This window comes from Hippopotamus amphibius, chromosome 4, assembly GCF_030028045.1.
Source record: "Hippopotamus amphibius kiboko isolate mHipAmp2 chromosome 4, mHipAmp2.hap2, whole genome shotgun sequence".
NCBI classification, from domain to species: Eukaryota; Metazoa; Chordata; class Mammalia; order Artiodactyla; family Hippopotamidae; genus Hippopotamus; species Hippopotamus amphibius.
In genome coordinates this window covers 5,023,486-5,050,221 of record NC_080189.1, presented here as the reverse complement: position 1 = coordinate 5,050,221, position 26,736 = coordinate 5,023,486, and the positions used below count along the sequence as shown (strand labels likewise).

General features: G+C 39.0%; 1 protein-coding gene across 19 annotated transcripts in view; it reads right to left on the bottom strand.

The window, feature by feature from the left end:
• The window catches only part of KMT2C (lysine methyltransferase 2C), a 268,850-nt gene that overhangs the window by 148,592 nt on the left and 93,522 nt on the right, over positions 1–26,736 (bottom strand). For 17 of the 19 annotated variants that reach the window (XR_009053403.1, XM_057733880.1, XM_057733884.1 and 14 more), the window contains exons 3-6: positions 21,355–21,496; positions 16,735–16,935; positions 13,333–13,481; positions 11,925–12,034 (exon numbers count right to left, since the gene is read on the bottom strand). Coding sequence is in view for 18 of the 19 variants with exons in the window: in XM_057733880.1 (XP_057589863.1) it covers positions 11,925–12,034; positions 13,333–13,481; positions 16,735–16,935; positions 21,355–21,496 (602 nt within the window). In the remaining variant the exon portion in view is untranslated. The remainder of the gene's footprint in view (positions 1–11,924; positions 12,035–13,332; positions 13,482–16,734; positions 16,936–21,354; positions 21,497–26,736) is intronic. The other 2 variants (XM_057733881.1, XM_057733898.1) reach the window with 1 other exon arrangement.

Below are 26,736 nucleotides of genomic sequence, written 5' to 3'. Positions count from 1 at the left end.
AGGGGTAGGTACCATCCCTGGCCCCAGAAGAGAATCACAGTTTAACCTAACAGTGGCTGTCCCAACACTTGTATTGGTTATTAAAGCATATCATGGGAGGTAATTCTAGCTGATGAGATGTTAGGAGAAATCTGCTAGGGTACAGGAAAGCATATATAAAGGATTTTCCTTAATTAAAATAACATAGAAAAGGTTCTTCTTTTTTCTCTCTGAATGTTATATAATGAGGGTATGACCCTTAGAGCTCCTGCCCACCATTTTTTGAGTATGAGAGAAACTGGCCCAAGGAAGAGACCAACATGCCGTGGACGCACAAGGTGAAGACAGCGTAAGAACCCGGCAACCTGGCATCATGAAGCCACTGAACTACTCACCATCATAACTTCTCATTTCCTACTGTGAAAAATCCATCACCCAACAAGGTAAAATTCACAATGTCTGACACCCGTATAAAGATTACTAGCATACAAATAAGCAGGAAAACACAATCCAAATGGATGACCATCTTCAAAACTGACCCCAAACTGACAAAGGTGTTACAATTACCAGGTAAGGACATTAAAACAGCTCTTGAAAGTGTACTGAATATGTTCAAAAGGCTAAATGGGGCTTCCCTGGTGGCACACTGGTTAAGAATCTGCCTGCCAATGCAGGGGACACAGGTTTGAGCCCTGGGCCAGAAAGATCCCACATGCCGAGGAGCAACTAAGCCCCTGGACCACAACTACTGAGTGTGTGCTCTAGAGCCCACAAGCCACAACTATTGAGCCCATGTGCCACAACTACTGAAGCCTGCATGCCTAGAGCCTGTGCTGCACAAAAGAGAAGCCACTGCACTTAGAAGCCCACTCACCGCAACGAAGAGTAGCCCCTGATCACCGCAATTAGAGAAAGCCTGTGTGCAGCAACAAAGACCCAATAAATAAATAAACAAATAAAGAAAGAAAGAAATTTTTAAAAAGGCTAAATAGAGACATGGAAGATATAAAAAGGCCCAAGTTAAACATAAAATAAAAACACCTAAGATGAAATTATGTTGGGTATGATCAACAGCAGACTGGAAACTGCAGAAGAAAAGATGAACAACTCAACAATATTTTTAAAAAAAGAAACAATTCAATTAAAGAATGGGCAGAGGAGGTGAATAAACACTTTACCAGAGAAGACATACAGATGGCCAATATAGTCACATGAAAAGATGTTCGCCATCACTATTAGGCAAATCCAAATCAAACCTCAATGAGATATCACCTCACATCTGTTAAAATGGCTATTATCATAAATGCAAGAAATAACAAGTTTTGATGAGGATGTGGCAAACGAGAACCCTCATACACTGTTGGCAGGAATGTAAACTGGAACAGCCATTACGGGAAACAGTATGGACGTTCCACAGAAAATTAAAAATAGAACTAATATATGATCCAGCTATTCCACTAATCAATACAAAAACACAAATTCAAAAAGATATATGCATCCATGTGTTTAACGAAGCATTATTTACAGTAGATAATATATGGAAACAACCTAAGAACCCTAAGTGGATGACTGGATAAAGAAGATATGGCATACATCTACAACAGAATACTACTCAGCCATTCATTAAAAAAAAAAAAAAAAAAAAAAAAGATGAAATCTTGTCATTTGTGACAATGGGTATGGACCTTGAGGGTACGATACTAAGTTAAATAAGTTGAACAGAAAAAGACAAATACAGTATGATTTCACTTATATGTGGAATCTAAAAATAAATAAATAAAAGTAAAATAAATGAACAAACCAAACCACATCAAAGCACAAAGATACAGAGAAAAGAGTAACGGTTACTAGAGTGGAAGGGAGCTGGGGATGGCAGAGTGAGTAAAAGGGGATCAGCTGAATGGTGACAAATGAAAACTAAACTTTTGGTGGTGAGTGCACTGTAATGTATACAGAAGGCAAAATATAATGTTGTACATGTGAAACTTATGTAACTTTATAAACCAATGTTACCTCAATTTAAAAAAAGGACTTGACCAAATTAGGAGCTACCTAAAATAAAGCACAAAGAGAAAAAGAATCTTTTTTTAAAAAATGGGGACAAAAACATTAATGAGCAGTGGGACAACTTCAAATGGCCTAATATTAAGGCAACTGGAGTCCCCAGAGAAGAGGAAAAAAAGGGAGAACAGAAGAAATATTTTAAGAAATAACCGCAAGGGCTTCCTAGGTGGTGCAGAGGTTGAGAATCCGCCTGCCAATGCAGAGGACACGGGTTTGACCCCTGCTCCAGGAAGATCCCACATGCTGCGGAGCAACTAAGCCCGTGTGCCACAACTACTGAGCCTGCGCTTTAGAGCCCGTGAGCCACAACTATTGAGCCCATGTGCTGCAACTACTGAAGCCCACATGCCTAGAGCCCGTGCTCCGCAACAAGAGAAGCCATGGCAATGAGGAGCCTGCACACCACAACGAAGAGTAGCCCCCACTCACCGCAACTAAAAAGAAAGCCCGCGCACAACAAAAAAGACCCAACACAGCCAATAAAATTAATTAATTAAAAAAAAAATAACTGCTAAAAACTTTCTAACCATAATGAGAACTATAAATCACAGATCCCAGAAACTACAACAAACCACAAGCACAAGGAACATGAAGCAAATTACACCAGGACATAACATAATCGAATCGTCCAAAATTGGTGACATGGTACTAAAATTATCCATATAAAAAGACACGACAGGTACACAGGAACAAAGACAAGGATGGCATCAGACTGTTCACCAGAAACAATGTAAGCAGACTGCAGCACAACATCTTTAAAGTACTGGGAGGAAAAGTCACCTAGAATTCTGCACCTGACAAAAATGTGTTTCAAAACTGAAGGTAAAGGGTGGGATGGCGGGGGGGGGGGGCTCAAGAGGGAGGGGATATGGGGATATATGTATAAATACAGCTGATTCACTTTGTTGTACAGCAGAAACTGGCACAACACTGTAAAGCTATTAAACTCCAATAAAGACCTGAAGAAAAAAAAGAAAAAAAATGAAGGTAAAATAAAAGCACTTTGGAAATAAAAATACAGAAAGAAGCCATCACCTGCAAACCTGCACTGCAAGAAATGTTAAAGGACTTCTTCAGGCAGAAAGAAAATGACACAAAGTGAAAACCTGGACCTACACAAAGGAACGAAGAGCACCAGAACGTAACCACATGGGTAAATGTATTTAAAATTAGTTTTACTATTTAGATCTCTTTAAAAGATATCTGTTTTCTCGAATATACCAATACCTTACGGAGTTCATAACATGTGAAAGTCAGACACACAAGACAGCACTAGCACAAAGTCCGGGGGGGGGGGGAGGGGGGGATGGAAGTCACTTTTATTATACACACAACTACATAATATCACTTCGGGGTAGACTGTGGTGAAAGATGTGTATTATAAACCCTAAAGTAACCAATAAAATAACAAAACAAGGGTTACAGGCATACCTCGGAGATATCATACATTCAATCCCAGACCACCAAAATAAAGCCACTTATACAATTCTGTTTGTTTCCCAGTGCATATAAAAGTTATATTTACACTGTACTGTAGTCTATTAAGTGTGCTATAGCATTCTGTCTAAAAAACAATGTACATACCTTAATTTTAAAATGCCTTATTGCTAAAAAATGCTAACCATCATCTGTACCTTAAGCAAGTCAAAAGATGTCTTGACATTAATGGCTGCTGTCTGATCAGGGTGGTGGTCGCCAAAGGCTGGGTGGCTATGGCAATTTTTAAAAATAAGACAATAATGAAGTTTGCAGAGTCAACTGACTCTTCCTTTCACAAACAACTTCTCAAGCATGCAACGCTGTTTGAAAGCATTTCTCCCACAGTCGAACTTCTTTCAAAATTGGAGTCAATCCTCTCAAACCCTGCTGCTGAAGTTCATGCAATATTCTAAATCCTTTGTTACCATTTCAACAATCCTCACAGCACCTTCACAGGAGAAGATGCGCCCTCAAGACACCGCGTTCTCTGGCCCATCAGTAAGAAGCAACTCCTCATCTGCTAAGTTTCATCACGCGATTGCAGCATTTCAGTCAAGATCTTCAGGCTCCACGTCTAACTCTAGTCCTGTTGCTACTTCCACCACATCTGCAGTTACTTCCTCCACTCACGTCCTGAACCCCTCGACGTCCTCCAGGAGGGCTGGAATCAACTTCTTCCAAACTCCTGTTCATGTAGATATGTTGGCCTCTTCCCACGAATCACGCACAGTCTTAACGGCATCTAGAAATGGTGAGTCCTTTTCAGAAGGTCTTCAAGTGACTCTGCCCAGATCCATCCGAGGAATCCCTATCTGTGGCAGCTGCAGCCTCACGAAATGCATGTCTTAAATAATGACTTGAAAGTGAGACTCACTCTTTGATCCACGCGCTGCAGGATGGATGTGTGTTCGCAGCCATGAAAACAACATGAGTCTCATTGTCCGTCTCCATCAGCGCTCTCGGGGGACCAGGTGCACGGTCAGTGAGCAGCAGTATTCTGAAAGGAGTCTTCGTTTCTGAGCAGTAGGTGTCAACAGTGGGCTTAAAAGATTCAGTAAACCATGTTGTAAACAGCTGTGCCGTCATCCAGGTTGAGTTGTCCCACGGGCAGCGCGCAGGCAGAGTAGATTCAGCCTAATTCTTAAGGACCCGAGGATTTTTTAGAAAGGTAAATGAGCACTGGCTTCAGCTTAAAGTCACCAGTTGCATTAGCCCCTAACAAGGGAGTCAGCCTGTCCTTTGAAGGTCTGAAATCAGGTACTGACGTCTCCTCTCTAGCTATGAAAGTCCTTGATGGTGTCTTCTTTCAACATAAGGCTGTTTCATCTGTATTGAAAATCTGCTGTTAGCTGTAGCCGCCTTCATTATTAATGACCTTACCTCGATCTTCTGGGTGACCCATAGCATCGACGTCAGCAAGTGCTGTTTCACCTTGCACTCTGCTGTCATGGAGATGGCTTCTTCCCTCAAACCTCAGGACCCAACCTCTGCGAGCCTCAAGGTGTTTTTCTGCAGCTTCACTATCTCTCGAAGCCTTTACAGACTTGAAGAGAATTAGAACCTTGCTCTGAATGAGGCTTTGGCTTCAGGAACTGCTGTGGCTGGCTTGACCTTCTATCCAGAACACTAACACTTCCTCCACCACAGCAATAAGGCTGTGCTGCTTTCTATTCATTTGTGTCTTCACTGGAGTAGCACTTTTAACTTCCTTTAAGAACTTTCCTCTGCATCCACAGTTGGCTGCTTGGCACAAGAGACCTAGTTTTCAGCCTGTCCCAGCCTTCCACATGCCTTCCTCACTAAGTTTAATCATTTCTAGCTTTTGATTCAAAGAGACATGAAAGTCCTCCTTTCACCTGAACACTTAGAGACCATTGTAGGGTTATTAACTGGCATAATTTCAATACTGCTGTGTCTCAGGGAATAGGGAGGCCTGAAGAGAGGGAGACAGACAGGAACGGCCAGTGGATGGGGCAGTCAGAACACACAGAACATTACGGGTTAAGTTCGCTGTCTTACATGGGCATATAGTCCGTAGCATCCCAAAACAATTACAATAGCATCATCAAAGGGTACCAATCACAGGTCACCATAACAAACATAATAATGAAAAACTTTGAAATACTGTGAGAATTACCAAAATGTGACACAGGGACACAAAGTGAGCAAACGCTGTTGGAAAAAATATGGTGGTTATAAGACTTACCTGATGCAGACTTGCCACAAACCTTCAACTTGTAAAAAACCAGAATATCTGCAAAGTGCAATAAAGCAACGCGCAATAAAATGAGGTGTGCCTGTGCAGGTAATAATCCAGCAAAGGAGATAAAATGGAGTCATAAAGGATTCCAGTGCAGAAGAATGCAGGAAAAGGGAAACAAAGAAAAGACAGGCACGGCGGCGGGGGGGGGGGGGGGGGGGGGGGCCGCGGCAGCAGTCTACTGGCCCTAGATTATCTGTGCAAACAATGTGGCTTTCCTTCTGGTTCGTGCCAGGCAGACTGTGCCTACAGGACTAGCGCCCAATAAAAACCCTGAGCTTCTCAGGGCAGAAGCATCACACACATGTCACTGTACTTCTCTTGCTGGAGGAAGGGCGTACTCTGCATGGCCCCTCCGGGAGGGGAAAGCACCTAAGGAAGCCTGCCCATGGGTTCTTCCAGACCTTGTCAATGTCTTTTCTCATTAAGGTTTTTTCATTGTGTATTTTTACCACATCAAGGCAATAAGTCTCAGCCATAATTACAACTCCATGCTGAGTCCCATGAGTCCTAGTCAGTCTCCAGTGTAGAGGTATCTTGTGGACCCCTCAGCACAAATACAGAATTCAGATATGTGAATGTTTCCTTCCTCTTAAAAAACTGTAGGGCAAAATGAAGAATATATAACTTTGATAATTTTTTAATTTACATTGCAAAGCACAAGGATTATATAAGAAATAACAGTATGAGACAACATTATTCATAAAATAGGTACTTGGAAATCATCTTACATAAAGATACAGACCATATTTTAAAGTAATCTTATATAAACCTACTTTCAGCTGGTTAGGGGAAGGACATGGAGAGAGACTTTTACTGTATATTGTTAATCATTTTTTAAAACAAAAATTACATTTACATTACACTACTTGTCCACATTCTTAATGCGTACTCCCACCTCATTACAGAAAAGCTACTTTTTCAGTCTACAAAAAAGAGCCCAAAATATAAAAAAACTTACAACTCTTCTTGCAGAACTTGGTTTTTACACAAAGACCAGTGACACAAAATCAGCAGAATACAATGGAACTGCAATATGGGGTTGTGGCAGGTGAGGAGGGTGAAGAAAACGTGAGAAATTACCAATGCTAAATGGAGACACGTTATAAGTAATGTTTTAATGTTTTATTTATAGGGTAAGACTGAACATTCGATTCAGAACTAGCTAAAAGAACAGAAATACATGTTGGAGGTTTATGAGATATTTCTTTGGAGGGCAATGAGTGAAGTGCCGGAAAGAGGGGTTTTAGGTAAAAAAATGACCAAACATCTGTAGAATTCAGGATGAAAGTATTCCTTTGGTAATATTCAAATTATCCAGATTTCCAAGATGTTGGTAGCACCCCCAGGGCTCCAAAGAGGAAACTGAAAGAGAAACACCATTACCCTTCCTGAAACACAGGTTGTAGTTTGGCATACTCTTTCATCTAGCAAAAGATAAATAAAGTTCCCAATGGAAAAACTGAAAAACAATCAGTGGGAAAAACTGAAAAACAATCGGTGGGAAATACCAGAAAAACTGAACGGCTTGATAATGAATGCCATTTAACAACTGCAGAAATGTATTAAATGTACCAGTTTTACTTCAGGAATAACAGTGACTGATTACAGGAGGATCTGTGGACCTCAGCACCACTGGAGCTGGATCCGGCTCTGCGCCGTGCACACAGTTAGCAGCAGCCACTAGGTGCCAGCAGCACCCTCCCCTCCCTCGGAGCACGGCACTCGGTATTGCCCTTCACCAGCAAACTCCGCTCACGCATCCATTTATCCCATGAACGACTCCCCTGTGTTCAAGGTACTTTGTCAGGCACTAGAGATAAAATGACAAACCAACACAGACAGACAGTATCCATGCCCTAGTGATGCCTACAGCCCTAGTGGGGGGGGGGGACCAAAAGTAATTAAATATTCACAAAAACGACAAATTTACACATGTTGGTAAGTGACATAAAGAGGAGATACATAGTCCAATGACAATGTATATTAAGGACACATCCTCAAGTGTTTCTTAGTTAAAGATGTAAACAATCCAAAAGCTTAGAGAGTACTGCAACACCATCTGAGCTCTGTATTTTGTTCTTTTCCATCATTTTAGATTGAGAGGTCCAATTCTAACTTCAGTTTATTTCAGTATCTGTCAAAGGTTTTTGAAAAGATGACGCTCACAAAAATAGGGAGGTCTAAACAGAAGTACATGTTTCCACAAGCACTTTTCAGTCCCAACCAAACTATCAAGAATTAGCCAGCAGGTTTTCACCTTCCACAGTCCAAAAATATTAACATTTAACAAATGGCTTTAAATCATACATAAACTCTTTAGAACATTTTAAGCAGGAAATTGTGTCCACGATCTTTTGGCAACAAATGTGAATATTTCTGTTGTCTGATTACAAACTTTCATTGTTTCTGGCAATAAACTACCAATAGAAATAGTTTCAAACATCTGTTTTCAAAACACTCAACCCCCAGCACGTTTCTTTGAAAAGTCATTGCATTCTCATTGTTGAAACGTCACCTTTATCTTGAAGAGGCAGATGAAATGTTTATTTTCTTTGAAAACAGAGGGAGGTATCGTAATACATTCAGCCACATATCATCCTAACAGTGGTCGAGAAATTTTTAACATCTCTTTTTTGGTAAAATAAAAGCCTGCTCTACGTTCAACAGCACTTTTACACACTTTGCCCCTAGGGAACCTTTTGAGATACCAAAGATTTTCATTTTCACACCATCCCACCCCCATTGCTTATGTAGAACTGTAAAGATTTACTCAGCTTTGGAGGGGTTCTTTTGGCAATTATAAATTTATAAACTTGTATACAATTAGCCACACTGGTGACCTCCTTTAACACTTCGGCACTTATTTGTGACCTCTTTCTTGTAACTACGAATGATTCCATGGAGGATCTTTAGTGCTATTCATTTAGGCTACAAGTATTTATTGAGGAATGACTAAAACAGAAAAAGATCTTTTTCAGAATGGCACTATTATCTAGCGAGGTGAGACAGACAAGATGATTAGGTGAATGCACACTGTGTTAGATGCTGGTAAGTACCAAAGGAGAAAGCAATCCAGCAGGGCTACGGCGGGAGGGGGAGGCACCTGACATTTTCAACAGGGAGCCCCGCAAAGCCCTCTCACAGATAAGGTAACTTGAATAAATACCTCAAGGAAATGAGGGAGGAAGCCATGCAGGTATCTGAGGATATTCAACAGAAAGGGAACAGGAACTGCAAAGGCCCAGAAGTGGGTGTTTTGAGGAAGATCAAGGAAGTCAGTGAGGCTGAAGGAAGAGAGGGAGGGGAAGGGTTACGCTGAGTGATGCCTTTCTTAGAAGCACTCGTGGGGACGCTGAAGATCACCACCTGCTGGTCAGTAGACTGGCTTCACTTTCTTAATGAAATGGGCAGGCAGAGAAGTGATGTGACTTGACCTACACTAATTATTTATTTTATCTATTTATCAGTGCGGCTTATTCTACAGATGAAAACCCAAGACTACCACTACTTTCTCTTATTGCTCAAGCTGGTCCAGCTCTTAGGAGCTCCTTCAGGTGGCTCCTGTGCTTTCAAATAGGTCCCCATCTCTTTGAGCACTTCCTTGCTTTCTGGCACCTCATCTTATATTTTCCCTGCACCATGAGCCACTTTTCAAGGAGCCCTGGTCCTCTTTATTGGAGAACATTGGTTAGAAACCAAGATCTGGACACTAGTTGTGCTCACTGCTACTGCAGGTCACTGCCTCTAGGCCTTCACAGGGGACAGAGCTACGAGAGAAACGCATACGTACTAACACGCACACACACATATCTATATTTCTGTATCTGTCCATATAAATATTAAAAACCATGAGTTTATATTGATACCTCCGATACCTCCATTCCAACACCACAAAAATCATTTTAGAATTTTACTCACTAGATGACAGCATGTGTGTGCAGGGTTTTGTTTGTCTTTAGCTTTATGGGTATCCAGTCAAGATACTATTTTTCAGTTACTTAGTTTCCTCCCTACCCCCATCATTGTGCATTTTGCTATTCCTTTTTTGGTTCCCCCACAGCCTAGACGGCTGTAACTGTTTATTTCAGGGTAGGTGAAACACTCCTATGGTTCTAAGAGTCAAAGCTACACAAAAAGATATATCTGAGAAGTGTCATACCTCATCCCTGCTACACTGATTCCAATCCTGTTTTCTTTCCACCACTTTCCCACCCACGATTTAGAGATAGGTAACCAATCTCTCTAGTTTCTGGTTTATTCTTCCTGTATTTCTTTTCCACAAATGTGCATATGCATGTGTATTTTCTTACATCGCATTCATTCCTACATAAAGGGTTGCACACCATAAAAGGTCTTTTGCACTTTTTAATTTCACTTAAAAGTATAACACTGGAAACCACTTCATATTAGTTCATAAGAATATTCCTCACAGTATTTTTACAGCTGCACAGTATTGCACTTTATGAACCACACCACAGTTCAGTCAACCATTCTATTCTGTGTGGTCATTTAGGTTGTTTCCAATATTTTGCAAATTAAACAATGCTGCAATTATTAACTTTTAAAAGCACATGTTTTTGTATTATTGGAGGCATATTTTCAGGACAGAATCTCAGAAAGGTCAAAAGATAAGTGCATATATAGTTAGGCATTACCAAATTTCTCTCCGGAGAATATGCACCAATTTACATCACCACCACCAAGGCATAAGAGTGCCTATTTCCCCTCCGCCTTGTCAAAAATGTGCCGTTACAGTTCAACAACCCAACTCCACAAAGTTCATCCTAGCCCTTGTTCACTGTCTTTCCTATAATGCTTTTCACTGTCACAAGATATTCCAAAGCTACTTCTAAAGTAGTTCATGGAAGAAACAGCTCTCACTGATCTATCACAGTCATGATCTGGCCATCTAAGTAAGTTCAGACTGTGGGAAAATTATTAGCATGCATTATATCATTCAAAATTTGGTAATGTAAGCCTTTAAACATAATGTCACATTTCCAAAACAAACACTCTAACTTGACTAAGCTTGAGATGAGAGTTACTCATCCATATAAATTAGGTCATTTTGATCATCTGAGCAAAGAAAACATAATAATTGAAAAGTTACTTACATCTAAGTCCTTGTCTCAATTATACTTTTGAAAGGTTTACCTATATTAAATCTATTAAAGCCCGTATAATTTCTATGGCAAAAAAATTCCATTTTCAATATTCCTTTGGAAGTCCTGTTTCACTTCTCCCAAATATACTTGTCAAAAACCAAAAGGGGGATTTCCCTGGCAGCGCAGTGGTTAAGACTCTGAGCTGCCAATGCAGGGAGCCTGAGTTCAATCCCTGGTCAGAGAACTAGGGCCCACATGCATGCCACAACTAAGAGTTTGCATGCCACAACCAAGGAAACAGCAAGCAACAACTAAAGAGCCTGTGAGACACAACTAAGGAGCACACATGCCACAACAAAGGAGCAGGCAAGCCGCAACTAAGGAGCCTGGCTGCCACAACTAAAACCCAGCACAAACAAATTAGTTAATTAAATATTTTAGAAATGGAATTTGTAGGCAGCAAAGCAATTTCACTTCATAGGGTTTGCTGCCATTATAGAAAGAAGGTAAACGTTGCATTTATTTCTCGATTCAAAATCACATGAAAATCACAGTGAAAGCTTTGAAAGATGGCAGACTGTGTATATGATATTACTTTGGGATAGGGCCAAAAAGACAAACCGAACTGCCAACTTGACTGAAAAGAAATATTTTAATCAATTTTTAAAATAGCAAATAGAGCTAGCTCACATTTGGACTAAAGACATGTCAAATCCTGTCTCTCTTACTTGAAATCTTCATCAAGGAGTTTCGTCTTAAAGAGTAAGATGCGTTAAGTACAGTCAGTAATTCCCATTTCTAAAAATTTTAATTTGTTTAAATGTAAAATATTTATTTTAAAGATTTGCGTTTATTGCACAACATACTATATCCTAGTGGTGTGCACAAACTACTCCTGGATATAAATTAAAAATTTCCTATTTTAAGGGTTTTTACATTATAATAATCATTTAATACATCTTGCAAATGAATCTTTACGGTGACACAGTAAATGTTATAAAGCTGTGCTTTCAAAATGTGTTTCTTCTACTTACTTCTGTGCTCCCTGAGACAACAGCTCTGTCCACGTTCACTAGTAACGGTTCTTCCATCTGGCACACCCCCAGTGACCACTCCACACAACGGTGATGAGCCCAACAAGTGCCTAAAATCGTTAAAGTGAAAAGAAGCAAATGAATAAACATTAAACATGTTAACGTTAATAAGTAACGATGAAAAACCCCCAAATCAACTCTAATGTGTGAATACACAATGACATCCTATATTTGTGATACCACTCAAGCAGCCCTTCTCAAAATGTATCATCTAGGAACTTGTTATAAATGCAAATCTCAGATCACACCCAAGACCTACTGAATCAAAACCTCTTGCCATGGTGCCCAGAAATCTACGTGTTAACAAGCCCTCTAAGTGATTCTGATGCACACTGAATTAGTGATCATTTCCTCAATAAAGAAATTAGTTTCGTCATTTTATTTAAATATTACTATTATTTTATTTCTTGTATTTACATAAAATATAAAGGAAATTTATTCAATACTTTGTTTATGACAAATAAGCTATATACACACCTCTATTCCACTGCATCCCACACCAAGAGCCCACATCAATCATCACTACCAGCTCAGTCTTTAAATTCTCTATCACAGAGCACTTGAACAATTACATGCAGTTCAACTGCAGAATGAAATTTACTCAAAGCCCCAACAGCACCAAATCATGAGTATGGGTTACTACTACACTGTATTAAAGGCCATCCCCACGGCTAAGATCTATTATCCTTCACCCCTACTTTAAGTATACCCAGACGGCCATGTTCCCCAAATTTTCACAGATCCCTTTAGAATTTCTCTTTCCACAACTGTCAGATATCCATGGCACTGGTGTCTACACAATTGTAAATGCAAATATTTATAAAAGCATCCAGCCCAGTGATAGCCTTGTACAGATGCTAAATAAGTAAACATAATTAGACAATTTATTTTACCTAAGTAGGCATACTTAACAGTGACTTTTTTTACAATGTGATAATTATTTCTAGATGAACAGTATATACTATTATGTTGATAATTCGCTAAAGTTAAAATGCCTACACAATCAGGAGAATCCATCCTGCAATGCAGGGGACGCAGGTTCGATCCCTGGTCGGAGAACAAAGATCCCACATGCCACGGGGCAACTAAGCCCATGCCACAACCACACAGCCTATGAGCTCTGGAGCCTGCGTGCCACAATTAGAGAAGAAAAAACCCGCATGCCACAACTAGAGAGAAGCCCATGCAATGCGGTGAAGGGCCTACCGCCCCGCATCGAAAGATCCCACATGCCGCATCAAAAGATCCCACATGCCGCAACGAAGACCCAACGCAGCCAAAAAATTAAAATAAATAAATAATTAAAAAAAAAAAAAGGGGGTGGTTATTACTGAAGACTGGCTCATACCTGTCGGATCAAATAAGGCTTGGACATCAATGGCATCTGGAAGGCCCACCAGACTGAGTTCATCCCATAAGTTCCCAGCCTGATCATCTGAAGCAGTCTGCGTGCTTACACTCACACAAGATACTATATTCTGCTGAGGAGACCGTTCCCTGGAAAATAAAATAAAACCAAATAAGTGGAAGTGATAACAAGTAGAAAATTGTTTCGTTTTATAATAACCTAAATATAACGTATTGCCAAACCAATTTTAATTTATTAGGCATAAACTTTTAGAATATGTTGTTATTCATAGTATAAATATACAACTGGATAGCTTCATTATATCATGTAAGCAACAACTAAAAAAAAGTCTCCAAATCCATAAGAAAGTGTTACAAATTACAGCTGCAAACTTAGTTTACCATTCTATATGTTTTTTTAATTGACACTCTAATATTCTAGTCATGAACCATACTTTATCACATAAAATGAATATTGCCTTTGGCCTTACTTAAATGCTTAAAAAACATAACGATCAAATCAGAAATCTGTAATTTGCTTCATGATAAGGACTACCACATCAGAGCTGGCAGTTAATGTTATGGAAAGAAAGGTTATTTCCCAGGGGGAATGAAAACCCACTATGAAGTGTGAAGAGGGAGGCAAGGGGAGTGAAATGTGTCAGCTGGAGCTTTCCTACGGTCCCCTCGGCAATCTCGACAGCTGGTCTGTGGCATCGTGCTGCAAGTACCCTCTGCTACGGCTTTACCTCACAAACCAGAAGTAAAAAGCAAAAACAAAACAGCTACTAGTGACTTGGAAATAAGGACAACAGTGTAACAGCAAAAAATACAGTATAAAAATGAACACTGAATAAGTGTTCACTGAATAACATATGGGAGATTTCAGACTTTCAGAGCCCGAAAACTTCAGATATTAATTGAGATCAAGAAGTAAACAATGACTACTGTTGTGTCTAGCATTCAACATGGGAAATCAGATGGCTGGCATGAAGACTTTAATCTCCTCCTGATAGCACAGTATTTAACCTGAGCATAATTCTGGATTAAATCACTACTGAATACAGATTATAACTCACTGCACTTCTGTATGCTGGCTATTTATCATGATTCCTAGTAAGAGAAAATCAGCACAATGACCAGGGTACTCAACTTTTTTATACCTGGAATCATTGAAAGAAAAAAAGTATTAACATATTTCAGTAAGTACATTTAAATATCAAACCATATGAAAAATAACCAAGATTTTTTATGTTTAGCATTAGAAATGCATAGACTCACTTTTTTTAAAAAAGTTTACCATGCTATGCTAACTTTGAATTCTCTTTTTTATAAATGCCCACAGTGAAATGAGAACAAACCTTCCTATAAATATAATCTCCATTCCTACAAATACATCCTCATTACTAATCATTGCTAATTTACTGGGAGGAAAAAAAGACGAAGATGAATGTATGGTTTTAACGTATTTTCTTTACACCAGTAATTTGATGGGGGGACAGGTATAAAAACCAATGGAATGACTAACCAGTTTATTACTAACCAGTTCTTAACCAGCATGTTAGTCAAATTTCACCTTAAGGTTTTACAACCAGTTTGTATGTACACAACAAACGGGTAAGAAGCTGATGTCAACCCTCAGATGACAGGAGCCCGGCTTAGGAAACAAGAGAAGTTAGCTGAAATATTTACGTATCCCCCAAATTTTAAGTCTTAAACAATGAACAAACAAAAAAAAAGGAAATGAATCCTTGATTATATATTCTTACATTTAGTGCACCATGGGGGAAAGCTATTATAAAATCCTCCTTTTCAAATTAAAAAATTAACTAGCTGTTTATCTGGTTTATAGCTCATTAGTAACATATTTTGTAAATATTTGAAATCATTACCAAGCTAAGTTAACCGTTCACCCCTAAATGATGTCCAAATTTCATAAACATGCTTTATTCCTAAGGTCCACTAACTGGCTTGTTATCACCACTTAATAACTTTAAAGATTTTCATTAAACCAAGGCTATTTTTACATAATTATTTTAGCTCATGAAAGTTTTCACTAAAAATTAACTTAGCTTATTAAATAAATAAATAAAGCCCAACTGTATTTCCCAAAACAGCTGTTTAATAATTGCCATTATTCAAGGCAGAACATGAGGCTATAAGATATACCCTGGTCCAGTCCATTAAATTTACTAGTGACTGATAGACTTTATAAGTTTTCTGGACTTTTGATATATTTTATTAGAATGTGAGCACTCAATTGATCACGAAAGGTAAAGCTAGCTATGGCCTTTAAAACATCAAAACTCTAAACACAGTACTTCTAAACTTCCTTAAGCTGGTCTACCTTAAATTCTTTTAAAAGGGTTTTTTTTGTTGTTGTTATTGTTTCATTTCCTACTTCAGGGCTTCAAGGCATTGGCAGCAGTCCAAAAGAAGAAGCCAATCAAATAAGCGCAGCACACAATGCCTTAGTACTTAACTCTGGATAAAAGCCAGATAAGCACTTGGATGGATTACATCATCACCCTCAAGGGGCAGAGCTGGTTAGCCTTCCCAGCTAAATTAATTTTTACACTTTCTCATCAACCACAGAAACTTCTACTCCCTCAACTACCACAGCCAAGTCCACGTATTAAGATGGCCTTCAAACAAAACTACAACATATAAAAAAATAGTAAGTCCAAAAGCAAATGTATTAGACAAGAGTTCTGGGGAAATATAACGTCCATGAATACAGACACACATATATAGTTATACAAATAGTAAATTTTTTTTAATTATAGTTGATTTACAATATTATATATTAGTTTCAGGCATACAACATACGTAAATTCTTTAAAAAAAAATAGAGCATCTTCTTTAACTTTAGAAAGGGCATTCTCAGCACATGATTACTTAGAAGGAAAGTTAACACTGTATCCTGATAAGAGTTTACAGTAAAGTTCAACATTCTCTGAACCATAAAAACAAATAAATAAATGACACATAAAGGACATGAGTAGAAAAACCACTTTGGTTTTTTGCTATTCTGTTATGTTATATTCTTACAAACTATTTAAAACATACTTAGAAAAAGGAAAGAAAGATCTCATTAATTTTTTAAAATTTTCATTCCATATACAGATAAATTCCATGAATCCCCTCTAGGCTTATATTATGTTCTGTAAAGTTTTCTTCTTTTTTGTTAACATACAACTAAGGTAAACTTTTTTGTAAATAAGAAAGAAATGTTGAGAAAGGATGTTTGCTGCATTAATGGTGAGTCATAAAGCATCACATGAATGTTGGAAACATAAATTGTTCAGTAACAATCCCATTCGTATGTTCATAAACACTGCAATGAAAATAAACCATATATAGTCTTAATGCATTCGAACCATTTAAATTCAAAATTGCTTACTTTCTCTGTCCTCTTTGTTTTCGTGGTGCTGAGTTTTGTATCTTCTCACAAGTTCCATTGCTGTTGTCATCAACATCCTTTTTGTTAGAAGGTTGGTTTTTCCATGGCAAAATAAATCCAGGCGTTACTCTAAATTGTTTTAAGTCTCCTTGTCCTAAGGAACTTTTTTCACCACAGTAACAAAAAGCGCAGAGCTGTTCACTGGTAGAAATGAAAAGTAAGGAAGACAGAGAAGAAGTAGTTTTACTTAACTATTTCAAATTCCAGACAATTGCAGAAGTTTGTTTTAAAATTAAGTATTATGTCTTTAGTGCAAGCTAAGTGTTTAAATATATCTATACCATAAGAACAATTAAGTTCAATAATAATTAATGACAAATACACGATGTTACATATTTATCAAAACACAGAATTATATGTAACACAAAGAATGAACTCTAATGTAAACTATGAACTTTAATAATAATGTATCAATACTGCTTTATCAGTTGTAACAAATGTATCACACTAATGAAAGATGCTAATAACAGGAGAAACTGAGGCAGGGGAAGGTTGGGACAGGGAGCTTAATTTTTCTGTAAAGCTGAAGTTGTTCTAAACAACAAAATCTTTAATTTTTTTAAATAAGAAACCACTTAAAAAGTTAAAGGACAAAAAACAATGTATACTTATGGAATATATGCTTAATAAGGGATCTTAGGGGAAAAAACCCCAGAATTAAAAGAACTGCTCCTCTTGGATATATTTTCTCTTCACGACACATTTATGGCTGCTGTACTCAAATCTTTCTTCTCAAGCATTAAAGTTCCCACAATCACCTCTGTAGTATGCACGCCAGGAACTTTCATAATGTCTTACATTAACAGGTGATAGAAATAATCTATAATCTTTTCAGGTAATGTTTAACTTAAGTTAAATTCATATTGGACCTCTCTCAACTAACTGCCTTTTGTTTATAAAAGTCACCTAGGTACGTTTTTCCAATATTACCTAATTCAATTTCATGATAAACTGTGTTGCCCACTGACACACACACACACACACACACACACACACACACACACGGTTAAATGTGGTCTACTTTCAGAAAAATAAAGTCAAATGGGAGGGAAAATGTTTTTCTTCTTGCCTAAAGGATATTATCCATCAATATCCTTTGCCGGTATCTTATTAATTTTTAAATTTTCTTATTTATAATTTTCTCTAAGCTATTAAACTTACATTCCTTTCAGCATACCCATTTCTAGTTTGTTTCTCCCCCTGGAAACATTACCTATGAGGAGCGACAATCAATGGACATCAACCTTATCAACAACACTGATTAGGGAATGGAGAAAATTTCTGTCAATACTTTAAAAGTATATCTTAACCTTCAATTTAATATCCAAAACCATAGCTCAAATGTGAAGGTATAATAAAATTACTCCCAGGTTTCTATAAGAAATTTCACCATACAACAGACCCACAATGAAAATATTTTTAGAGAAGTATTCAGATTATTAAAGATTTAGGAAATGTTACAGGGCATCATGTAGGAAGTAAAGACAGCCAAATATCTCAGAGAAATGTACTGTTAACTTTAAAGGGTGGCGCAAGGGAAATTCCTGGTTTCTGCTTTGGATGTAGTAGAAAGTAGCAAAGAGCTCTGCTCCCACTGTCACCACAAAAATTCATCAATCTACAAATTCACTTTTCTTGAGCATATCAGCTTAGAGAAGTCTCAGAGCAACCAGCTGACCTGCAATTGAATGAAAGTCACTTCCAAGAAGAGAGGAGACACAAGAGCTTGCTTAATCTGAGGAAGAGGCCACTGGATGTCATACGAGCAGGCTAAGAATTCAGTGAAACTTTTATAAATCGCTAAAGGCCACGTGTGAGGCAGTATGAGAGTAGAGAACACCCGGGACGCGCAGACACACGGGGAATTCTAACCCACTCACGAGCTTCTCTCCGTGCACCTCCCCAGGTGCGCGTGCCCACCTGAGGAGTCCTGAGCGCGCACCAGTCATGGTATAAGCCTGGAGAGGGGAACAGCAGCAGCAGGCAGACACAAAGACCCACCCAGATATTTCTCCTTCATTTTCCCTAGGGAAGAAGAGCCCCAGACTGGCAGAAGGAGAGCAAAAGGCTCTGCCCTGCAATGGTCAAGACCAGCTGCAGACGGAGGAATGAAGTGGGAGGGGATGAACCTCCACCCTGGAGGAGGAGCAGGACTCCGTCTGAGACCCAGAGCACCGCAGGTCTCCACTAGCTGAGGTGATGACAGGACCCCCGAGACCTAGGGACACGGTGCCCACCTGAGGGTAAAGTTGAATCACAACAATAAGAAGTGTCCTGCCCATCCACTCTCCATCATTAGTGGGATGCAAAATAGTACAGTCACACTGGAAAATACTTTGGCGTTTTCCTTTAAAAATTACCTCTCTCCTAGGTATTTTCACCTAAGTGAAATAAAAACCCTACGTTCACACCAAAACCTGCAAGTGAATATTTCTACCAATTTTATTCATAACTGCCCCAAACTGGAAACTACCCAAATATCCCTTAACTAGGAAATGATAAATAAAATGGGGTAGGCACCTCCATAAAAGAGAATCCCACTCAGCAATAAAAAAAAAAAGGAAACTACTAATATATGCGATGGTATAAATGAATCTCAAAAGCATTAAGGATGCTAAGTTAAAAAGGCCAGAATCAAAAGGACACATACTTCACAATCCCCTTCACACGATGTTATAGCAAAGGCAAAACTACAGGATCAGAAAATAGGTAGGCGACTGCCCAGGACAGAAGATGGGTCAGGAATGACAACGAATGGGCATCAGGGAATTTCTTAGTGTGACAGAACTGCTCCTTATCTTGTTGTGTTTGTGGTGATACGACAGTATACAACTGTCAAAACTCACTAAATGGGTGAATTTTACAGTAATGTAAATTTTACTGTGTGTGTGTGTGTGTTTTACTAAGAAAAAGGTTAGGGGGCCAAGATAAAGAAAACAGAAATAGGAAGTACATATTTAAGTAACTAGAAAATGAAATGCTAGATGATAGATACAAAGAGATATGAAAACATGATAAAGCATACATATTGCTAAGACTAAGAAGTCAATTAGAACTCTAAGTTTGAAATTCTTTCAAAATTAAATTCAACAGGGTAAAGAAACATGAGTCTTAAGGGAAACCATTTCAAAAACAAAATACAATGTATAATCAATAGGAAGAAATTATCAATGCAACAAAAAGCAGGAAAAGGGGGTAAAAGTATTGCTGTCACAGAGCTCACATGACAGTAAGGGAGACAAACAGATGAACTGTCGAGAAATAAAAAGTGCAACAAAGAAAAACAAAGCGGAAAGAGTGGGTAACTGTGGTGGGGATGATGTTTTATTTATTTTTCATCCTACTCTTTTATTTTGAAAATTTTCAAACCTTCCCCAAGATGCAGAACATGGTAGGGATTTGAATTTTTTAATATAATTTAAATATTTAATTTAAATATAAGAGATAGCGATTAAAGAGAGTTTGGGGGAAACTTGACACGTTTTAGAGTGATCATTTTTGCAACTGTGCTAAGAACAATCTGGACTGGGGAAAGCAAAGAGAAGTGGAGAGACCACTTAAAAGGAAACTACAGCCTCCTAAGGATAAGAGGGACTTGAACTAACAGGGCAGGCAAGTTAAGAGGGTAAGCACTTGTTTGAGGTATCTTCTAAAGTTGAGCTACAAAATTTACGATGTGGGGTATGAGAAAAGATAGAAATCACAGAATAACTCAAAGGGTTTTAGCCTAAGCAACTGGGTGAATACTGGTATTATTTACTGAAATGAAGAAATACTGGGGTGAAGATTTGGGGCAGGTGTGGGGTCAGACTCAAGAGTGGTTTCGGACATGTTATGGCTGCAGTGCCTAGTATACTTTCAAATGGAGATGTCAAGCAGACAGATGGATAGGAAAGTCTAGAGATCAGAGAAAGGTCAGCCCTGGAAATACAAATGTGAAGTTCATTAGCACACAGACAGGGCCTTGCTATCAGACTGAATAATAAAAGTAAACACACCAAGGACTTCGACCTGAGGACTTCAATATTATAAAGGTGGGGGGTCTCCACAGAAGCCGACAAAATGTGCCAAAAGGAAAAGAAAGAAAACATTTGAACAAGATGGGAATATTCAAGTGATGGATGGTTTCAGTTTTATTCATGTCTTCCAGGTAAGATCTAAAAAATTACTTGCAAGACTTAAGCTGAATTATACACAGAGAGGTTATACAACCTGTATTTCTTTTTTCAAAGAATGAAGAGAGGGTAAAGAACAAGAGAATAAACTTAAGTTTACAAGAAAATCAAAAACCGGTCCTTATGCTAAAAGTTTAGACTACTTCTTCTAGGAACCGCATACTGGAAACACTCTGTTCTGGCCTGGAGAGCAGAGTAACACGCTCTGTTCCACAGCCACCCAAGCCCACAGATGTACTCCACCCAGCTACACACAGAGCTATCAGCTCTAAAATTCCACCCAGATTTACGTCCGAAGCTTGCACTCTCTGAATTTCCTGTACAGTCAACTCACTGCTCTTCTTCCCGTCACTAGTCTCCAATTCAGCTGCATTCATTCTCTAACCTGATTTTGGCTTCTACACCGACAGAGACCAGGGAGCTCGCAGATTCCTCAGACACAGAACGCTGAAGGGCTGGGACTGGCTGCTTGCTGCTGTCCACTTCTGCTTCAGCATCCTCTTCTGCTGACTGTTCTTTGATTTCTGCTTAATAGTAAACAAGAGAATATAAAAAGTCATTTTGCTGGTACAAATCAACCGGTTTGCAAGGCAGAAATGGAGACACAGATGTAGAGAACAAACATATGGACACCAAGTGGGGAAAGCGGGGAGGGTTGGGGAAGAATGAATTGGGAGATTGGGATACCAAATTGTACACTCTAAATATATGCAGTTTATTGTATGTTAACTGTATCTCGATAAAAGTTCTTGAGAAAAAAAAAGAGTAGGAAAACTGACAATGGGAAAAAAAAAAGTCATGTTGCATTATTTCAATCTTTAGTGAATTTATCTATAAAGCATATATCGTAAAGGAAAAATGAAACAACAAATGACAATACTTAGCTAACACAGGAAAAGCTTATATATATAATTAATGGCACTGTTTATATTTATTCTCTATTATACAATGATAAAATAATGTAAAACATGGCATACTTTTCCAAATTACAATTGACTGAAAGACGTTTAAATCTTAGTAATAACAGCTAAGAACCTTATTTTCAGGATTATAGCAGTTCCTCTACAGAACAAATATGACTCATAAAAAAGTTTCTTCATAATTTATAAATTGAAATTATAATTAATTTAAAACAAACATTACAGCCTCTAATGATCAGCCATTCTAAAAGCTAAATGACTGGAAAGAACACACCTTGACTCCAGGGCCCTTTTCTGTTATCCTCAAGACTCCAACCCAGACAGCTCACACATACTTTCTTAGGAGGCAACCTAACTGTTGAGAGGATTTTCAAACACCATTACCCCTAATACCATTCTTCTCTTTAAATGAAACAATATATCCACCCTGCCTCTCATGCTGTATTGTTAGACAGGAGCAGGCATGATCCCTGCACTGGCATTCCTGATGCAATCCCATGCTCTTGGCTCCATCTTTCTTTTCTTACTTGAAATTTACTTACACCTTTCTGCACCACTACCCACAAACCAGAAACAAAACAAAACAAAACAAAACAAACAGCTTACAGTCGTTTAAGCTCCTCCTGTCTTTTCTTCCTTTCACCACCAAACTGCAGGCAATGGGACTCTGGAGCGGCTGCCCTCCACTACCCTGTCCCTAAACTGACCCTTCCTACTAGGCATCATCCTCCCACCACAGCACTGTTCTCTCCACCTCCACTGGTGACAAAAGAACTCATAATTCTGGGGCCACTCAGAAGCCTTCAAACATTCCAGAAATTCATCTAGCACCAAAGGAGTACTCCCTCCTCAGTGAAATGTTCTTCCCTCTAAATGCAGGGAGACATCATGGATTACTATGGGCTTTGGAGTCATGAGGACCTGTTCCGAAGTACCAGTTCAACAAACTACTAACTAGGCAACTTTATGTAGATGTCATCACTCAGCTTCAATTTACCCCTCATAAAATTAGAAAACCACCTATATCTCATGAGGTTGTTAACAAAGATTAAATGGTCTAATATATTAAACGGTCTCTTTCACTGGTGTGAGACCTCTAAATGTGAGTACAGCTCTCTATATGTCCTTTACATGCTCATCTTTGAAGAACTTAATTATTATCCAGGTTTCAGCAATCTCCTCTGGACTTACTGACTTTTAAACCAACACCTCTAACTCCTCTCCTGAGCTCCAGATCATACTTTAACTGCATATACGAGGCATAGCTAGCAGCTTGAACACTCACTTTCACACCAAATTTGATCTCTTACCTCTCAGATCAGCACTTCAATATGACTTCCCTACCAAAGTCTTCTAGATTCAAGATGAATTTTCAGGAACTATTCTGACGAATGATTTTGGGAACTATTAATTTTTTAGTTACAAAAAACTATAAATAACTGTAAGTCCTGTCAAATCATAAAACTAATGATGAAATGAGGCATCAAACAGATGGTTTTGGTTTTCCTATTTAAAATGTTTCTTTTCAAAGCTGAAATAGAAGAGTTGACCATAAAGTAAGTGCTTGTGGGGCCTATTAATTATCTACCCCTAGCCACAAAATTGGTATAGAATCAAATCCACAAATACAAAATACAAATACAAAAATTCTTTGTATCAAAGAAGGATTATAAAAAGATCTGCAAATTTTACTATATAAAAATATTAATTTCTATATGACAAAGGACCCCACAAAATTTTAAAATACGTCACAGATTGAAAGACAAAGAACCCCATGAACAAAATTTAAAAGTACATCACAGCCTGAAAGAAAACACATGCGATTTGTATTCCCAAAAAGGTATTCAAATCCAGAATATGTAAAGAACGCCACAGATGAATAAGGTATATAACCCTATAGAAAAATGGACAATGGACAAAAATCCATCCTCTTTATTTTTTTAAGATTTTTTTTTTGATGTGGACCATTTTTTAAAGTCTTTATTGAATTTGTTACAATATTGCTTCTGTTTCATGTTTTGGTCTTTTGGCCACAAGGCATGTGGGATCTTAGCTCCCTGACCAGGGGCTGAACCCGCACCTCCTGCAGTGGAAGGCTAAGTCTTAATCACCAGACCACCAGTAAAGTCCCTCTCTTTCTTTTATGTTGTTCAAGTCTTAGCAGAGCACATAACTGCCGAGCCACAGACTTTATTTCCCAATCTTTTTTGCAGCTAAGCATGGCAAGTTCTCACCAACAGAATATGACCAGAAGTAACCATGCAATTTCTACATCACCTTAAAGGAAGGGGTTTGTTCTGGACTAACTTTTGTTCCCTCTTTCCTATGGACTGGGCCATGGACGTGTCAGTAACCCAGCTGCAATGCTGCAGAGGGGAACAACACTCTGAGGAGGGCAGAGAAACAAGACAGAAGGAACCTGGGTCTATCAATAACCACAGGGAGCAAGAGACACCCCATCAGCTTGGACCTCTCACTCTCAGAAATATTACCTGAAAGAAAAATGCATGTTTTATTTAAGCCACTGCTGTATTTGGGCATCTGTGTGACAGCAGTTTAACCTATGCTCTAATTAACACAGAAACCGGCACAGGTGTGGAGAACTGCCATAACAAGAACTTACGACAGGCAGGCTGGGGAGCAGGCCAGAGATAGCGATGGCAGCGTCTGCTAGTCCACGGACACCTTTTACGCGGTATCAAAATATTTGGTCGTGCTGTGACCTGCAGTAACTTGAAAAGCAGACCAGCTGCCTCCAGAGCTCTAGGGAAAGCATCTGGAGAGAGCCAGAAATTACTCTGTTGCCTGCCCTCTAGCACTTTTACAACTAAAGAAAGAAAGGAATATGGTACTGCTTGAGATTCTCTCTGCCTATAATATTCAAAGTACTCTAAAATGACTATATATAAAATATATTTAAAGAAGCATTAATTTCTACCCAGAGATGCCCAGAGCACATGTGAGATATGCCCTTTTTGTACCATTTCTATTATGAGGTGATAAGAAAGCGGATGAGTGAAGGGGAGGGGAGGGGAGGGGCGAGGAGAGGGGAGGGGAGAACAATGAAAGAGGAGTGAGAAGAGGGCCTCAGAAGCTTACAGACAACGAGCCAGATGGACGAGGGTCGTGTCACTATGTCCCCTGGGAACGCGTTTCTGCTAAGAGCCAGCTCATGTAGCCTGCACCCCACCCCAAATCAGGGTACCTCCAATAGGGTATGACCTGTCTGCTCTCTCTCAGTATGTTGCTAACTACCACTATGGCCTCTAGTCAAATTTCTTCTTCTGGCAAACTGAGGCACAATCTCAGGAATTCCCTTGTTTCTGTCTCCCTGAAAAAGAAAATATGTAACACTTTAAACATTTTGTGGGTTTTGTTTGTTGCTTATAAATAAGGGGAAGGAAATAAGAGGACAATCTGTCTGCCTGTCTGTCTCTCTCTCTCTCTCACATTAGGCCTAGAAAGGAAAGGTAAGGTTAAATATGACTTCTTGGTAGGTTGGTGGGTCTTCAGGTACACAACCTTTTGAAATTTCAGAGGGAAAATAAAGAGATTCAGACAAATGGATTTTCTTTTCTTTCTAAGAACTGGGACCAGGAGCAGGTCTGAGCCCCGAGGAGGAAGCAGTGAAGCAGGCTTTAAGAGTTCTCGTTCCTCCTCTAGCTATTACTCCTACTGGCTCTGCCAAAGACACAGTAAGGGTTTAGTGGGTTCTGGTCTTATTTGGGGTTTGGATTTTACTGTTTTAATCGTTAGTTTTTTAAGGAATAAGGAAGAATCTTATAACTGCTTCCTAGGGAACAGTTTCAGCCACAAAATAGAAATAGAAAAAGGTATCCCTAAATATGTGAAACTATATGTAATAATAGAACGCACCTTTTTTAGCTGTCACTCTTCATTTAGTAGAATAACTTAGATCTCACTACCCGTCAAAGTCAAGGCAGGACAATTAATCTAGTGTGTGTCTCTCTCTCTTCTCCTAGCCGAAGTCTTGGAAAGACTGTCAGAATCTGGCAGCAGAATGAGAGACAGACAACTCTGTCTGATACCCAAATATCCAACAAGAGATGCCACCCAGAGACGCTCTGGATGAAATGCCTGTGAACCCAGAGACAACTGAGGGAACAGCTCTGATGTGAGTACCTGGTAAACTGCAGCTCACTAATGAAAATGCTTCTTAAACAACAACCTGTACTTATGCCTAACACAAGAAAGCTAGCCATTCAACCTTTACAGAGTTTTTGCCTTTCATGGGATTCTATTCATTCAAATGCCTACAGTCCAGGACTGTGCAAATTAGAACACGCAGATACTTTTTTTAAACATTTAAAACATTTAAGTGTTATATTTTTCTTTGATATAAAATCTCTAGTGTATCTTTCTCCTTATGTTGAACCTGACCTAAAATACTGACAATGCCAGATGGTCACAAAATGCTCTAAAACCAGAAGGGTGGAGTCCTCTCCAGCCCTGGGGATGAGCAGACCGTGGTGGGGGGGTGGTATTCATAGCACCTACCTGTATTTACTCTCAAACCATGAGGTGTCCCATGTGGGTGGTAACTACACTGAAGCACCTAACCATGTGTGAGGAAGGTCCTGGGAGAACTCAGACAGCCTGCGCACCTGCAGCAATGGTGCCGCCTACGTGCTGGGCAAATCTTTGTACCCACAAAGGCAAATGGGATGCAGCGGTAAATTAGCTCTGGCCCTGCTCACACAATGCCATTCTACCTCCCAAGACTCTTACTTAATCCTAAATAGCTGGCTCCATGACACACACAAAAGTTTAAAATTAATAGCAAATGCTGCAAAAAAACAAACTCCTCTGGACCCATAGCAACGTAT